We start from the raw sequence: 18,664 nt of genomic DNA on the forward strand, positions 1-18,664 counted from the left end.
TGCTGTCACCTGATTGGCTGGAATTTGGTTCTTTTGTAGTGATGGAGATAAGTTAAGTAAATGAATGCTTCTTTTAGCCCCTATGGGTTATGTTTGACCTATACTGCATTTAAATGTACGTGGACGATGGGGAATGATTCAAGCATGTGAATCTATGAAAGATCCAATCCTAGAGAATGTAAAGCGCCCCATTGCTTCCTAGCTATGAACGCACTATATAAATACCAATACATACATATATACATACATACATAAATTATTGTTTAGCTACATTTACAAACCTATGTTCATCTATCCTGGCCCCCAGCACAACAATGAATGTTCTCTTGGCATCCTTACTGAGAAAAATTACAAAGAAGCAGATGCGGAAGAGGTGAGGTTTAGTTCCCTTAACTTCACCACATTTATTTATTCACATCATTATTTTGCATCATTTATGTTCATTAATTCAGCAAATGCAATCTGTTTTAGATAGTTTAATTGTATTTCACAATAATTGCTGCCGGAACACATCAATGATGTTAGGGACAGTTTGATTTGTTTCTTTTTGCTGCAGTGACCCAGCACATGTACTATAGACAAGAAATATCACTCCATCCTCGGTCTATGTACAAGAGATATGGCTCTGGCCCCAGAAGCAATATTTATATACAAGAAATACTGCGGGCCTCACACACAGTTTATACACAAGAGATATAGCTCCTCCCTCTGTCTGTACAAAAGAGTGGCTCTAGCTTTAGTCTGTACATATTAACTTTGACTTTGTGCACAACATATGTATCTAGCCACAGTATTTACATATTAGTTTTGCTCTGACCTAAGTCTCTTCGCAAAATATACGGCTCAGGCCACAGTCTGTACAGAAGTAATACATACACAAGTGAACTGGCCCGGACATGGTCCACACGTGATATGTGGTTCCAGCTGCAGTAAATAAATGTTACATTTGGTTATACCTTTAGTCTGTACACATCTTATGGCTGTGTCTCAGCCTATACAGCAGTAGAGTGCACACACAATATATGATTTCATCTTCACTCTGTATACAAGAGATTGGAGTCAGGCCTTGAGTTGTACAAATGGGATATGGCTCTGATTGCTGACGGAATTTGGCAGAAGTCCTGCTTGTGGTCCATACACAGGGAGACATGGCTGAAGGCTCATAGTTCATTTCAAATAAACACTGTTTCACAAAGACTGCCATGCACCCTGCGGTTCTGATGAAGATGAGGTTGCATGAGTGGTTTTCCTTTGTATCTTCTAGTGGTTAGGTCTGCGGTGGGGCTGTCCTTGTGGGTTACACGGAAGAAGCAGATGTTACATCAGTTGGGATATAAAACAGTAGGCCATGTAAGTGATGTAGAACATGCAAGGGGCATCATTTGTGGTATGAAATAAGTAGGTTCACACTCATTGCAAGTTAGGAGCAGTTGATAATGCCTTATGGAGTATAACTTGATGGTTGCTGTGAGTGGTTTAGCTGCAGGTGCCCATCACTATGCCGAAGTCACATACGCCTTGGTACAGTGTCAGGCCTTGGCTTCCCCCACCTTCGCACAGAACTCCATTGCTTGGTAGCCAGGCTAAAGCTATATAAATCTCCATAAATGTACATTCTGTGACCCAAAAGCATGTTAGAGGGAAGACAGCTACATTTGGGGCGATCATCTGTAGAAAACAACCAGTCTTTGAGCTGCAGAGGGATTTCCATTGGAGCATGGGGCACAACAGCCAAACCAGTGAGAATAAAGGATGACATGGGATTGAGAACACTAGGGATCACAGGTACCATTGCCTAAGACTGCTGTGAATAATGGGGTCCTGTGACCTTAAGCAGACATATACAATATGCTTATCCACGGCCATGCTGTTGGCATATCAACCTAAACACAGTTGAGGATACCAGGGTCAGCCAGATCAAAATTGTTGAGGCGAATGCTGTCAGCATCTGCCATGTTCTTAATGATGTAAGTGCCACAGCTGAGATGAACCTCCTAGTTGAAGGAACTGCAGCTCCTCATCAATTAGATTATCCAGAGCATGGCAATGGAGGGCTAGTCATTATGTCACGGCATCTGTTGATAGGGTCACAGAGGCCAATAATGTTTGAGCAACACTAAGTGCTTGGGATGTCTGGTCCACAAACTGGAGTCAACTCATTGCCTAAAGACCAGGACCCTGAAGTGAATGGACCATAGCACATGCTGCAACCTCAAGGCATCTAACCAAACCATGAACAGCAACCCACATTCACCCAATATGTCAGATGCCAAACCCTCAGGAGCACCAACACTATTAACACTTGCAGATTGTGAGACCACCAATGGTACTAGGAGTCCTGAAATGACCATTTCTGCAGAAGCAGGATGCGTCTCCAGATCTTCTTTAGAAACGTATTGATGTCTGTCGCTTTCTAACTGGATTCTTTCAGAATTCTCAGCACCTCCTTCTTTCCTAAAGAAAAGTCCTTCTGACCAAGGAAATGCAGGTTTATGGGGCAGAAGTGGTTTGTACATTTGAGCAGCACCATTGATAGTTCATCAGTCATTTCCTTTTGGAAGGGAGTGGTTGGCCATCAAACATGGCAGATTATTTTCTTGGTTTGTTTTGTTCAGATTTCTTGCCATTTCTGTACCTTTATAGTTGTTATTGGTCTCCTGACAGTCTAAGAATAAGGGCAAGGTCTGGTGCAGTCTCAGACCTTGGCCTCCAACATTTCCAGGAACAGTTTGTGCATGGGGACCTTCCCTTGCAGCTTGATGCTGTAGAAGTGCTGTACGGCCTTGGCAGCGGTCTGCCGCAGGAGAGGAAGTGTCAGCAGAAGCTTGCCAGCCCTGCGGGGCTCATCCTGGTGCTGGCTATGCTCATAGTCCTGAAGGGCCTCGTGGAGAAGGTCTTGTAGCTTCTGGACACTGTCCACATCCTCTATATGCATGGAGTCTAGAGGAAGAGTTTAAAGGACAAAGGTCAGCATAGACTACATACAACATTGGCATAAAGCATTCCTTGTTGGATATAGGTTATACTAGCTGAGTTGGACAAATTATATCGATGTGTAAGGAATAGGTTCTTACGCGTAACTCCAGTTCTCTCGTAGGGGTATTTCCATTATAGTCATAAGCATTTGAACAGTCCCGCCCACGTGCAGGTACCCCGGAGCACCACTTCAATATGTGTGTGTAAGTGTAAGTTTTTGCCTTTCCTCAGCAAGGCCTGCAAAGACACTCAAGAAAAAGACAGATTATACAGCCTATATCCATATGCTATAATAGCCAAATTATTCATTATTAAGTCGAAAAAGGGCCAGCACAAAGCAATTGTGTACAATTTTAAGACATTTTTGCAAATAGAAAAAATTTCCCCCACACGCCCTTTTTATGATAGAGATAGAGATGAAGGAGAGCAGGACAGAGTAGCCTCATAGGCTGTCATTATCTGGCTAAAAAGGAAACTGCACCTTTAAGAATCCATAGACCACCAACATCCCAACATGTTCAGCGGGTGGCAGTTGCTTCAGTTCTTTTTAAAGGCGATACAATAGCATATGGTTATTGCTTAAATACCTGTGTCCATTCCACTGGGGAGGAGGGAGAGTTGCTTATGACTATAATGGAAATACCCCTATGAGAGAATTGGAGTTATGGGTATGAAACTATTCTTTCACTCGTAGAGGATTTCTATTTATGGTCATAAGCATTTGAATAGAATAACAAGGCCATCCCCACTGAGAGCGGTGGAGGGGACAGAGGCTGAAGGAGGATGGTCAAGCAAAGAGATTTCTGAAGGAAGTCTGTCCTACTTGAGCGTCAGCTCTAACATGAGAGGCTAGGCAGTAAAACTTTGTAAATGTATGAACAAACTGCCAAGTGACTGTTATAGACATTTGTGAAATGGGTATGTTCCATAATAAAGGAAGAGGAGCAGCTCTAACTGCAGCGGTGAGTGCTTTAAGCTTATGTGATAGTTTTTTTTTAGCAGAACAAAAAGATGGAAAATATTATCCATCAGGAAATGGAGTGGATGGACGTTGCTAAAACCATATGACTCGCACCCTAGTAGATAAACGATGGTTTCGATCTCGATGCCTGTTGTTTTAATGAGATAGGCTTTGCAACCTCCTCTTAAATCTAGGCAAAAGAGAATTCTGTCCACTGGAGAAGAGGGATTCAGATAAAGAATGCAGTTGACATGAAAGTCCGAAATAGTTTTAGGGAAGAATATCGGATGAGTTTTGAGAACCGGTTTGGTATTGGAAGATTGTGAATGGTTCGTGAGAACAAAGTGCTTGGCTTTCCCCAACCCTGCGAGCTGATGAATTTTCTACAAGGGCAGCTGTAGTCCAAGAAAAATGTTGCAGGGAAGCTGAAAAGTATGATGCATAAGACGAAAAATAAGAATGTGAAGCTCCCAGGGAGGTGAAGGGCACCTAATGACAACCTTCTTTAACTGTAGTAGAAAAAAACATGAGGATGGTCAGATTCTGTAGGCAGAAAGAGCTGCCAGGAGAACCTGTATAGAAGGAAAGGACATGCCAAAGATAGGCAGGTGGAGGAAATATGGAAGGATGACATTTTCCCGGCATGATGTAAGATTCACATCCTTGGGACAATACCATACACAATCTGTGCAGTATTTGAAGGCCTAAGCCAAAGAAGTGGAAGACTACTTAGTCTATTTGAAGACATGTATGCAGTGTTGCCGCAGATTTAAGAGACCGTAATGCAGTAGCTGAGAAAGAATGCTGCCAAATCCAGAGCTGGGAGAATGGGGTGTATCATTGAGCTTCTGAACTATGTTCATAGGTGTGGTCTGCATGGCAGCTTGAAAAGTGGACAGAGAGACCAAAGAAGGAGGAGCGTGAATCACCTTGGATGTGGCCTCTTCGGAGGAAAGAGTATCATCTTTATTGTCAGTTGAGACAATGTGAGAAGGACCGTAGTGATAAGGTAAATCAGCAGAAAAGCATAGAGAAATATGATGGAGAAGTCAAACCATTGGGCATTCCAAGTGTACCTGAGGGAAGTATGCTGAGGAGAAACTTGGGTATTGTTTGCTTTCCACAGTGGCAAAGAAGAGTATAGTTGGAGTCCCTCAACTTTGCAAAATGTTTTGCACGAAGTTGTGGTTTTGTTGCAGAAGTCTGTTGAGAGAGTCTGCTTGAACATTTTGTACCCCTGACTGAAAGTGGCAGAGATCAAGAGATATTTGTCTAGAAGCCGTATCCAGACCGTCTGTGCCTTTGAAAACCAGGATTTGGATTTCGTCCATCCCTGCATGTTGGAGTAGTACAAGGATGAGATAAAGCCTGTTGGAATCAGAAAGGGGTAAGACCGATAGACAAAATACCTTTAGTGCCAGAGGGACTGCACGTAGCTCTAGGAGAAGGACATGGTATGTTGAATATTTCTACAACCAAATGCGCTGGATTTGAAGGCAGACCATGTGGGATCCTTATTCCAGTGAGAGGGAATGTGTGCCCAGTACATGGAAAGGAACCTCCTGATGAAATGGATTATCTTAAGGAAGAGAGGTTGGAGCCAGTATGACAGGGAGGGGAGACAGCCTTTACAACAAAACTGTTACAACGCATGCCTTTACATCACATGTCTTTGGAACGCAAAAGGTGTGCAGCAGTGGGTAGAATGTGTTGGATTTAACTCCAACACCTTCCCTACTGTTGCACACACTGGAGTTGGAATAGAAAATTAATCTATTCCAACTTCCAGCGCCCCCCCCGACAGAAATTTGGAGTAAAAGTTTGTGTTGCAACGGCATGCGATGTAATAGCATGCGTTGTAACGACACCTATTCAACAGGGAGATATTCGCATAAAGGAAAAGTTATTCTGTGTTCTAAATCGCCCGACAGTTGTTACACTGGTCATCGAGACATCCTTGCAGAGGTGACATGTTGAGATGGGCATTTGGAAGCAGGAGGTATTCTAGCCGAGAGAAAAAGTGGTAAGCGGTGGATGAGAGGCTTTTAGCGAGTGAGAGTTGTGCTTCACCTCCGAAGGACATTCTTTTGCGTCGGTGAAAAGGTCTCACATACTGAAAGTTTTGAGTCGGGACCGAAAAGACTTGGTGAGATTGATCTAAAGACCAAAACCTTTCCCAGTGCAGATGTAAGGAAGCTGAGCCTCCTTAGATGTTGATGTACTACTGTTTGCACTCTGATGTGCTCCCACCTGGTGACTTGCCATACCAGTACTAACTGAAGGAGTACTAGGGTATTTTGTTTGAGGGGACAGGCAGGGTCTCCAGATCAGTGTCCATGCTATTTACAGGTGTAACTTAACCTCATGTAGAAATATGTTGTGTTTCCTGAGATGAACAGTTACAAGTGCCTTGCCCTTGGAGACAAATGTGGGTGTGGCTTGAGGCCAAATGGAAACAACTGATCTCTGACAGTGATTGTTGCCCAAGAAACACAAACATTTGAAATGAGTCTTGGTAATTGATACGTAAAAGTAAGTGTTTTGTAGGAGTATGGAGCAGAGCCCATCTCAATGGCCAGCTTGTGAAAGTTTATTCACTGGATTCAATTGTGAGGACCACAATGAAGTGAAGAAAAAATTGCCACTGCAAGCTTTTGCAGGCGGATGTTTACTTAGGCTTTCCGCCCTGATGAACATATATGTCCAGTGGTAGAAAATGAGGATCCTTCCGTTTTCCAGAAATAACAGATGAGAGGAAAGGAGAAAGTTATGGCTTGGTTCTAGGAAAAATTCCTGTTGGGCCCTTAAGAGAATTCACCAACTTCTGAGGAGAATTCCAGAGTACTTTAGCATATATACGTGGGAGAATCGCCTTCCCCAGCTAGATTCAGAGGAGGCAGGAGCACAGCATAATGACCAACATTTGACTGAAGCTATGCAGGGGAGGAGAATGGGAATACATCCAGTGAAGGCTGTAAAAAGCCCGGAACGAAAGACAGAGTGGCCTTCATGTTGACCATGGTACTACACAGCTCCTCTCACCAAGACCTCCTGGATGGCATAAATAAAATACTGAAGCTGAAGGTATAGAAAAACTGACAGCTGTACTGTTGCCCACCGTAGAAATGGGAGGTGGCAGAGGATCAGATGGAGTCAGTAAGCATCACTATGTAGAAGTTATATATGATTAAAGCATTCATTGCCAATGATAACTACCACTGTACCAACCCTTCTGCTTCTTGACGGAGTGAACAATGGCTTGTTCATACCAACAAGCACCGTGTTTCAAATCTGCACTTCTCAGCAGTCATGCTAAGCGCACTGCAGTGACTTAATGTATTCGGGGCTGGAAGTCCTTTAAAGGAAATTGGCACCTTTTGCCATATTCAGTCACTGAAATGTTAGGAGCTCCAAGGCCGAAAAACAGCAGGTGCTGTTAGTGGCTGGTGTGGGGAGGCTAACCCGCTATGAAGGGGAAAAGGACGAGATGTTCCACGTCCTCCTGTTAAGCACTTGAGTCTGCCTTCATGTAAGTGTCTGTGACACCAAAGGCTGAAAGCCGTGCCTCTGCAACGACCTCGATATGCCTGGACTCATGGTAGAGGTATAGACATCGAGTATGTCTGAACGATGTCATCCTGTGAGATTTTGACTTCGACAGGTCTGCGACGTGCTTCTGGACATGGACAGCAATGTATACCTTGACGTCGCCTTCCTTCTCGACGTCGACAGGTAACATGCTTGGACGTGATGTAACTTCTCTACATCGACAAGGCTGCCAGACTGGATGTCGACAGGACTTCTCGACGTCGATAGGGCTCCTAGACTAGACATTGACAGGACTTCCCGACATTGACAGGGCTACATGTGACGCCATGGATAGGTGTCCCCGATGTCGACAGGCTTGACGTCGATCTGCAGAGTGCATTGACATTGAAGACCACAGTGAGGTATGTTAAGTCAACGTTGAGCATCGTCCATTCTATGATGTTGACCAGTTCGGGACAGCGATGCCAACATCGATCCTCCGAACTAAGATGTTGTTGTCGTCAATCCACTCCACGTCGTCCAAAATCAATGTTGTTTCTGGATCCTAATCCACTTTTCTGTAGTTTGGAAATCCTTCAGAGGTGACTGCTAGAGGCCTGGTACACGATTGACCCTCTCCTCACTCTTTTAAGTCACATGACCGAGCACTGGTAGAGGACTGACCCTCTCCTTGCTCGTAAAAAAGGAAAAAGCAGAGCCTTGGTAGAGGACTGACCCATTTATTGCTCTGAAGACCTACCTCCAGATGAAGTTTGCATTTCCCTTTCCCTCAGGGAACGTTTTGAAAACGTCTTAGTTGCTGTAGGCTTTATGAAGATGTTCCACAGGGAGGACACTGAGTCCAGTAAAGAAGGTAGTTAATAAGAGAAAAACTCACAATTGTCTGTAAAGTCAAAGGAAGAAAATGCAAGAAAAAGATGAAAAACATCATCGCTTAGTGCTCCAGGATCCTGTCAGCAGGAGTCGGAAAAAAGAACTGAAGCAACTGCCACCCGTTGAGCATGATGGAATACTGGTTGTCTATGGGTTCTTAAAAGCGCAGTTTACTTTTTAGCCAGATAATGACAGCCTATGGTCCTGCTCTCCTTCATCTCTATCTCTACCATAAAAAGGGTGTGTGAGAGAGATTTTTGAAATTTGAAAAAATGTCTCAAAATTCTACACAAGTGCTTTGTGCTGGCCCTTTTTTTGACTTAATAAAAAAGAATTCGACCATTGTGACCTATGTATATAGGCTGTATAACCTGTCTTTTTCTTAAGTGTCTTTGCAGGCCTTCCTGAGGAAAGGCAAAAACCTACACTTAAGAACATATATTGAAGTGGTGGTGCTCAGGGGTCCCCGCATGTGAGCGGGATTATTCAAATGCTTATGACTATAATGGAAATTCCCTATGAGAGAACATAACTTGAATCATTAAAAGAGCAAACAGATTGCAACCCAAGGGCAGAGCAGGCAGTTTGCCAACAGCAGAAACTTGACAGTTTCACAAACTCCCCATGGAGATGTGCTGCACAACAGTGCTTGGATAAAATGGACGTCAGCACAGAAATACGAGCTGAGCACCAAAATTAAAGTACATATGCAAATTGCAGGTAGGGCATGCAAAATCTGTTTTGCCAAGGGTGATTGTGAGAAATGAGCCGAATAGAGAGTTATGCAATAAAAAATACAGAAAAAAATGTTTTATCCTAGAGAATTTCCCCTAAAGGTTTTTGTGGGAAAAATTAGTTGAACAGATCTGTTTTGCAGAGAATTTCGACTTTGACTGATCACTTACCATCATTGTGCAGTTAGAAATGTGTGCCATGTTCCTACCCCTTCATCCATGAAATTATAATTCTGCACACACCTAGCCGTAGATCAACAATGAGAATTTTACATGTGCGTCCCAGTATTAGAAGAGCAGTGAGCGACTGTTGAAGGCTGCCTTCTGGCATTAGTGTTTTCTTTCAATGAGATGTAGTCTATGAGTGTGGAAAGTAAACTTCCCTCTTGCAGTTGGAAAACTTCGCCATATACAAAAATGAGTAAAGTTTCAGGTCTCACCAAGGAAATGTCTGACATCAAACTCTATTCTCTGCAGCCAGATGTCCCACCGAAGATGGACAGGACTTCAGACTTTAGAGATGTGTTTTATGCAGTCACTTATGACTTCCCTTATCTCTGGGTGACAGTGAGAAAACACAATAGGCTAAGCTCCGCAACCAGGGCTTTCGGCAGGAGAAAATGGGAAGTAGGCGGCTCAGGAGTCAGGAGTAAATGGCTGCCAAGCATCTAAGCACATTCTTGCTATCATGCAGGGACCGTCTTTGATTTTAATTTTTTTTTCTTTCACTGTGATGGTGATATTTGAAGTTTGAAAAAATTAATTGGTGAAACTTCTGATTCACAGTTTATAAAAGAAGCAGACCTAGGGCCTGATGTACTAAGAACTGGTTGCAAAATACTGGTTGCAATTTGCAACCACTATTTTTGTGACCAATGTGGTAATTTCCGATCCGTCCTATGTACTAATAGATTGGTTTACAAATGTATTGATTCCTAGTGGGTCGGAATTTGACATGATAAAAGAGATAAGGGATATACAATCATCTAAGGACAAGAAATTTCTACAGAAAGAAGAAACAGTGAATAGGGAATTCCGACAAAAAAATTGAAAGGATTACCAGCAATGATGATATCATAGTGAAACCCTCAGACAAGGGGAGAAATATTGTTTTATGGAAAAGAGACTCATACCTGGAAGAAGATTACAAACATCTTAATGACATGGACTGTTATTGTAGAATAACAGAGATGGAATACACACGGGCCACTATGATATCATCACTGCTGGTAATTATTTCCATAGTTTGTCTGACTTTCCTGTTGACTGTTTCTTTCTGTAGAAATCTCTTATCTCTTTTATCATGTTTTCTGAGAATGTGTCGATGTTCTCGCTCCCCATTTGTGGGAACTATCTAGACCATGACACCAAACTGAGACAGTTGGAGGCAAAATATATATTGAATATGGATAGTAAGGAACCGCAGGACCTCAATATTGATGAAGAATTATATGTATTTTTAAGATGGTCCAGAGATATCCGCCCTCTCTCAGATATGCATTCAGTTCCAGGATGGATTTTAATCACATTTCGATAGAATAGTGTGACTTATAATTTCTCTTTTAGTTGGGTAACAGAGGCATGTTAAATTAATTTATGAACTGAATTGAGGACGCAAGTGATTATGCTCAACATTGTTGGTGGCCATAGTGGCCTTAATAGGCTATTAAGTGCTTACATAAAATATTATGATTAGTAACCTATTGTTTCATTTCTCGTTCCCATTTAAATATGTGGAAAAAGAAATGTAGAAAAATGGAGTATAGGCCCACTTGGGAATAATATGTATAAGTTAAAAATCAGGGCTGTGGCATGAAATAAAATGTCTTTGACTCTGACTGGTCCACTGGGGCATTATGAGAATTTTTTTAATGTACTTGACTATAGATTTAACAAATTTGTGATAAATTTGTAGACATTGCTGTATAATTTAAATATGAACTCTGTTATAATATTTTAATGGGTCAACTGAACTATAATGATGGTTAAGAGAAGCCGAATATGCAAACTATCAATTTGGTGCATAAAGATATATGCTATAACTAGGACTCACGGTTTTATGGTATTTATTTTTTCGACATTTCCGTCTATATTTATCCATTTTAATTTTTTTGTTGTTCATTTTTTCTGTATTTATCCATTTTTATTTTATGTTTTCTATATAAATGAAGCTGCAATGGGTATTTTTCCACATTTATTTGACTGATAAATTTATACTTGCATTTGAATGTCCAAAATGTTTCAGCAGTGTACAGTGTAATAGCATTATCTGAAAACACTTGCATTGTAGAATAGCATCAATAACTGTAGATTTGCACTTAATTGGGAAATCTATTGTCTTTTTTAATCTCCCCTACCTCTCAATCTGTACTCCTACTGACCTATCACTCACGATTGACTGTAGAAAAAATAATCCAAAGAAGACTTATTTTCAGAATTTTTCTGTATTTAATATTAAATACAGACTGGAAAATAAATAGTTTTCTGTCTGTATTTATCTGTTAAAATCAGTAAAAATGGAAAACAGGGAGCCCTAGCTATAACCCATACAATATTTGTGAAAGTTTAAAGAAATTGAATCATGTGCTATGACCCCTTTGTAAACAATCGCTCATTCCTTATGTATTTTACTTTTCAGTGAATTTGTATATATGAAAAGTTATGTGCACTTAACCACTATAATTTGGTCGCCACATCAAGCATTAGTGGAGTAGATGTGAAACAATGTTCGTCCCTTGTTTTTCTTGATGCACTTGGGTCAGATGTACATATGGAAAATGAATCCAATTTGGCGCTGTATCATGAACAAGGTTGCCGTGCAACGGAAACACGTAGATCGTTTCTTGCACGCCAAAATAAATTGAATATTGTTTACCTCCTGAGAGTGCTGTGTCCTTGTGAGAAAGGTATCGAAGGATGTTGGTGATTCATATATGTAATGTATCATGTGTACATGTGCATAAATATGCATGTATATAAAATATGAAGCACATTAATTCCTAAAAATAGAAAAACATCAATTAGTAGTTAAAAAGGTTATGAAGTGAATGCAGTGTGCTACTTTCCATAAAGTGCTTCAATGCCTCCTAAGGGGTGTTAAGCGCTATATAAATGCACTTACTATATGTATATGATTGTGTGTGCATGCATGTGCGCATGCTGGTACTACTTTTAAGACTGGGCAATTTCAAAATTAAATGTACTGGAAATTAAAATTGAACTACAATTGTAAAATTCATGTTCCATTTTCTATGATTTTATTAGATTTAATAAAACAAGTCTCAAACGTCTTTTCCCTTTACTAGGAAAGTACAGGCAGATCTTATCTCAAAAAGTCATCTTACAGAGGTCAAATCAGCAGCTGTAATTTTTACTGTGATGTTTTCCCATGGGACTCTTGCTTTCTCTCCACATTGGATGGCGGCCTTAAAGGAATACTCAGTATACAGTAGGTGGCACGGGTGAGGATGGGTGAGAGGGTGGTAAGGTGGCATAGATGTTTCATGACCTGGTACAACATTGATAGACATGGTAAGGATAGACGGCTGTTTGTTCTGCAAAACTAAAGCATTACTTTTTCTGCTTGCATTTTTCTTGAGTTTTTATTGCCGACAGTGGGCAGCGGGTGCAGCTGCACCAAGGTCCATGCTTGAGAGGGTCCCTCTGCCCCATTAGTCACTTTCTTTTACTCTTCAGCTGGGGTATGGTGGGTATTTTCTTTGCATTAGGGTCCATGGCGCTCTTGCCATGCTACTGGGCTGCAGACCATGTTTAAATTGCAATGACCACTATCTACATAAATCCCAGCACCGGAATAGGCGGGACGTTCAGAAGCTTTGGCAGGGCTCATTGGGAATCGCATTGTTATTTCAATAGCAGTATTGATGTACACTGGCAGAGCTTATTGTGTGTCACAGCTTTAAAAGCTGTCACCTGGAGTGATGTGCACTGACTGTGCTGAGTGGGAGTCTGAGTGCAGGAGCTCTAGGTCAGGAGAGGTATGCAATGACAGTGCTTTATGTGGCTCCTTTTAGACCTGTCATCTTTTGGCGTGGTTGCCCCTGTTTTTTTGCTTCTGAGCTCCTGTTTGTGACTGTGTGCTGAAGTTCGTTTTTGCTGGTTTTAGGACTCTGGGCACTTTACCACAGCTGACCAGTGCTAAAGTGTTTGTGCTCTGTGTCTAAATTGTAATGGCCCCACTGACCTGGCAAGTCGACCTACTTGCCAGGACCAAATCTTCCCTTTTATTACATGCAAGGCACCCCTAAAGTCGAAGCTAGGTAGCCCCATGGACAGAGTGAAGTGTATTTAAAAGGTAGGACAATTATGCATGGATTTTATATGTTCTGGTAGTGAACAACTACTGAATTTATTTTCACTATGACAAGCCCTATCTCTCCCATAGGTTATAATTGGAGATGCCTTGTAACATCTTTTAAGCATATCTGCCAATCGGGAGCAGATAGAAAATTGGAGTTTGGTGTCTCTGGACTCACAATTTAAAAACACATATTTTAGTGAAGCTGGTTTTTAAATTGCAGATTTGAAAATGCCAATGGCCTGGCAGTTCGGGCAGGACTGTTCCCATTGGGCACAGGGTCAAGACTGATTTGCCTATGGCTGGGTTCAAACTGGAATGGCATGGTGAGCAATAAAAAGATGGATTTAGGCCCAGACCTGTGTACTGGGGTGAATGTATGAAATTGTTATGCAATTTGTCCATCAATTGTTCTTTTTACTTTTCGAAAGCTGGCATTTTCTTACTTAACAATTTTGTGCCTCTGCCTGTCACTAGAATACACGTCTGGGGTGGATGACAGGTGGGCAATGTGAATTCACTCTAGACAGTCACATACACAGGGAGCGGAGGTGTGCCCTGCATATTCTGATGGCCCAACACCAGGCTGATGACCCTTCCTGAGCTAGAGTGGTGGGAGGAGGTGACACTTGCAACTAAATGGGGCTGTGCTTGTCCTCACATAAAGAAGTCGCCACCCCATGTAGAGGGTCTGGAGCCACAGCAGTGAAGGGGATGGACTTGTGCACGGAAAGACCTTTCTTTGAAGTCTTCCTACTTCAAAGGCCTAAGTGGGTACAAGTATAGGACCCCTGGCACCATATACTAGGAACACTTCTAGAATGAGGGCATTCTGCCAGGAAGAAGAGCTGTTTTGCTGCTGAGAGGGACTGCCACGTTGCTGCTTGCTTTGTGTGATGGTCTGCTGCCTGCTGCTTCTGTCCTGGGATCGAAAGGACTGGACTTTGCTCTCTACATCCTGCTTTCTAAATGTTCTCCAAGGGCTTGAGTTGAGTTTGCCTCCTGTTGGAAGTCTCAGGGCCATCAAAGACTTTGCTTGTAGCACCTGGGCTCCTCTGTTGGGAGTCCTACTTGCCAAGTGGTACAAAATCCAGTTCCTGGGCCCTTGGAAGTGAGTGTCCGTGCTACAAGAAGAAACCGACATTGAGCGACTTTTGGAACCAGCGTCTGTCTACAACTTTGACTCTGTACCGTTGCCGTGGTCCCTGCACTACGCAATGACAGCAACTTATAATGCAGGCTCCGATGATGACGCAGCGCCTCAGAAGAACCGCCAGTGCGGAGGTTTCGAGCACCACGCCACCGATGTCCATGATGCACCACTCCGACTCTTGCGCCGCAGTTATGGCCCAGTGATTTGACCCCAACACCATACACCCGAAGCCTCATGGCTTGACCTCCTGCTTCATCATTGACCCTGCACAGCTGTAAGGAACTGAGGATCATCTCAGCAACCACTGTGCCCCGTAATGTCCCGGGGCGTCAGTTTCTCCATGACTCTGGGCTTTTTGAAGAGTACCACTGGGTTCGCGGTTCGATCCCCGGTGCCGGCAGCAGGTTAGTCCAGCACCATGTGACTCTGGGCAATAGCTTGCTTAATCTTCCCGACCCCAGCGCCTTGACACCCTCGGGTAATTGTGCGTTCATTTAATTTTTCATTTCAATTCTGCACCGCCGCCAGGAACCAACACCTCACTTGCTTCAGTGATGCATCACCTCAATCAATCAATCAACGAATATAAAGTACAGATACTCACCCGTGAGGGTCTCAAGGCACTGGGGGTGCTGCTGATCCATCTGAGCGCTGGGTTTCAGTCAAAGAGCCAGATCGTAAGATCCTTCCTGAAATGGGTCAGTGACAGGGATTGCCTGAGGTGGCGAGGTAGGGTGTTCCAGGTCTTGGCAGTGAGGTAGGAGAAGGATCTTCCTCTGGTTCTAGTCTTGAGGATCCGAGGGATGGTGGCCAGGGCCAGCTGGACGGAGAGGAGGTGTCTGATGGGTATGTGGAATGAGAGGCCCTGGTTCAGGTATGCTGGTCCTGCGTGGTGGAGGGCTTTGTAGGTTTGAGTGAGGAGCTTGATAGTGATTCTTTTGGTGACTGGGAGACAGTGGAGTTCTCGGAGGTGTTCAGTGATATGGCTGTGGCAGGGGTTGTCAGGGACCAGTCTGGCTGCAGGTGTTTTGAACGTTCTGCAGTTTCCTGAGGAGTTCCTGCATGACGCCGGCGTAGAGTGTGTTGCCGAAGTCGAGTCTGCTGCTAGTGAGTTCATGGGTGACTGTTTTTAGGGATTCTGTGGGGATCCATCTGAATGTCTTTGAAAGCAGGCAAAGTGTGTGGAATCATGATGAGGAGACGGCGGTGATTTGACGGTTTATTGTAAGCGAGGAGTCCAGTATGATGCCAATATTTTGTTTGTTGTCCATGGGGGGTGGGTGGGGTTCCCAATGCGGAGAGCCACCAAGAGTCATCCTAGGCTGAGTGGGTGGGTCCCAGGATGAGGACTTCAGTTTTGTCCGAGTTGAGTTTGAGGCAACTGTTTTTCATCCAGGTGGCAACAGCCTTCATCCCGCTTGGAAGTTGTTTCTGGTGGTTGCGGGTTCATTGGTGAGGAAAGGAGATCGGTTTGGTGTCGTCTGCATAGGAGACGACGTTGAGTCCATAGTTCCTGACAATGGCCATGAGAGGAGACATATAGAAGCTGAAGAGGGTGAGGCTCATGGAGGAGCCCTGGGGTACTCTGCAGCTGATCTCTGTGGGTTCAGAGAGGAACGGAAGTAGTCTTACTCGCTGTGTACGACCAGTGAGGGAGGAGTGTATCCAGTACAGGGCCTAGTCGCCGGATGCCGGCGTTGTGGAGTCTCGTGGGAGACGGTGTCAAAGGAGGACTGAGAGGTTCAGAAGGATGAGGGCTGTGGTTTCATCCCAGTCGAGGATGGAGTAGATGTCGTCGGTAGCGTCAAGAAGTGTGGTGTACCTCCTTTATGCAATGCACTATCCTTGAGTGCTCACGTGCCAACAACCTAGATAGCAGTAAGGAACCGACGCTGCACTTGCCTCTCCAACACCTCACCTCCCCTGCGTCTTGCACTGTCTTTGATATCCAGCAACTGCAATGTACTGTACTGGAGTCTGCATGACCCCCGACGCCAGTTCTTGCTTCCCGAGGCCAGATTGACTTTGTGGAATGGTCAACATCAAGTGCGACTAGAGAGCCCAGTTGGAGCTATTGAGTTTCTTAAAGTCAAACTTGCTCTAATCTTGGAAAACTTGTATTCTGATTTGTGTATGTTAGATTATTTTTGTTATTTTGATCTTGTTTACTGAGATAAATGTTGGCTATTTTTCTAGCTTGCAGTACTTTTGTGGTGTTTTCACTGCGTTACTGTGTGCGTGTGAAAATACTTTACACATTGCCTCTGGGGATAAGCCTAACTGCTCTTGCCAAGCTACCAAGGGGGTGAGCATGGGTTATTCTTAGTGTGTACCTCACTTACCCTAACTAGAGTGATGGTCCTTACTTGGACAGGGTGCGAACCCCTGCCAACTAAAGACCCCGTCTCTAATAGCTCCCAGTATAGGACATGCATGTAGCCCTGCAGGCCTGCATTTTGGCGCGGCATTAGCAAAGCTGTCGGTGTCTCTCAGCCGTGGAACAGTAGTGGATTTGCAGGCCCACATTGAGGTGCATTAGCAGAGTTCTCAGAGGATCTCAGCGGTGGAATACTAGCGGATCTGCAGGCTGGGACTGAGGTCTGGTAGCAGAGCTGTCAATGGAACTCAGTAGTGGAATAGTAGTGGATCTGCAGGCCCACATTGGGGTGCGTTAGCAGAGCTGTCAGTGAATCTCAGCAGAAGAATAGTAGCAGTGGCGGCCCCTCCAATAAGGCGGAGGAGCATCCCCCTTCTACTGCCAGTGCTACAAAGGTGAAATATAAAATAGTAATAAATTGAATTTATTAAAAAAAAAAAACCTGTTTCCCCAGCCCAAGCTGTGTTTGGGGGTGGGGCCACTGCTACTGACTGGCAGCAGGTGAGTGTTGCTCACTCCACCAGTTTAGAGTGCACGTCAGGCTGGCCGGCTGTATTGCGATGGCCAGCCTAACATGTGCACTTTAAACCACTCCACACAGCTGTTACAGACAGCTGTATGGAGAGCAGGCACAGGCTTCAAGAGCCTACGGGAGCGTCAAGGGAGCCTGATCCAGCCAATCCTGGTGATGTTCTCATATTGCTTAACATTATCAGCAGTATGAGAGAAGCGTCTGGATTGGTGTGGAGTGTTCATCTGCTGCAGACGCCGAGGAACTGAAGCAAAGGACCGGAGGAGGCGAGGCAGCGGAGTGGGTGAGGTAAGCAAATTTTTATTTTTAAAATTATTTCAGTTAGCTACTGTTCCTGATAAAATTTGTGTGTGATTTATTTGAAGGAAATTGAGGTATGGGAAGCTGTGTTTTGGGCCTAGTTTCTAGATTCGACTTTGGCGTGATTTGGGGCGTAGCCTGTATTGCGTGTTTGGTTGCCTTGCCAAATATTTGGGGGACTAGCCGCCACTGAATAGTAGCAGATCTGCAGGCGGGAGTGAGGCGCATTGGCAGAGATTTTGGGGGATCTCAGCAGTGGAATAGTAGCAGATCTGCAGGCCGAGACTGAGGTGCATTAGCAGAGCGGTCAGTGAATCTCAGCAGTGGATAGTAGCAGATCTGCCATCCGAGATTGAGGTGCATTAGCAGAGCTGTCAGTGGATCTCAGCAGTGGAATAGTAGGGGAACTGCAGGCCCGCATGGAGGTGCATTCGCAAAGATGCCAGGGGATCTCATCGGTGGAATAGAAGAGGATCTACAGGTCCACATAGTGGTGCATCAGCAGAGCTGCATGTGGGTCCCAGTACAACAGCAAGTGGACATGGACGCTAGAGCTTGGCTGAGTTCTCTCCTACCAACACAGACGTGGAGGTGAGGACTGAATTGGATTGGCCGAGATGTCCGTTTATATCCATACTTGCACAGCCGTGGATGCTGCACGGAAACGTAGAGGTGCTCAGGTAGAGCTACAGTGGCAGCAGGTAGTGGGAAGATGGCCGAGTGGAAGGATGCCCTGCGTTTGGCATCGAATGGTAGCGAACCGCAACCTCAGCACATGGGAGTTAGAACAGGGACCTGATGGACACGGGCATTTAATTGTTGCTATAAAATGAAGGCGATCAATAAAGTTAACGTTTCCCCAAACGCAGGCCATAAAGTGCAGCGTTCGTG

The 18,664-nt window shown here is 44.1% G+C and overlaps 1 protein-coding gene across 2 annotated transcripts in view; it reads right to left on the reverse strand.

Annotated features, from left to right (window-relative positions):
- Positions 1-416: 416 nt before the first annotated feature.
- ESRRB (estrogen related receptor beta) overlaps positions 417-18,664 on the reverse strand; it is a 301,561-nt gene continuing 283,313 nt past the window's right edge. For both annotated transcript variants that reach the window (XM_085628067.1, XM_085628066.1), the window contains exon 7: positions 417-2,940. In XM_085628067.1, the coding sequence (XP_085484193.1) occupies positions 2,696-2,940 (245 nt within the window). In that variant the 3' untranslated portion in view covers positions 417-2,695. The remainder of the gene's footprint in view (positions 2,941-18,664) is intronic.

This window comes from Triturus cristatus, chromosome 9, assembly GCF_964204655.1.
Source record: "Triturus cristatus chromosome 9, aTriCri1.1, whole genome shotgun sequence".
In the NCBI taxonomy this organism is placed as follows: Eukaryota; Metazoa; Chordata; class Amphibia; order Caudata; family Salamandridae; genus Triturus; species Triturus cristatus.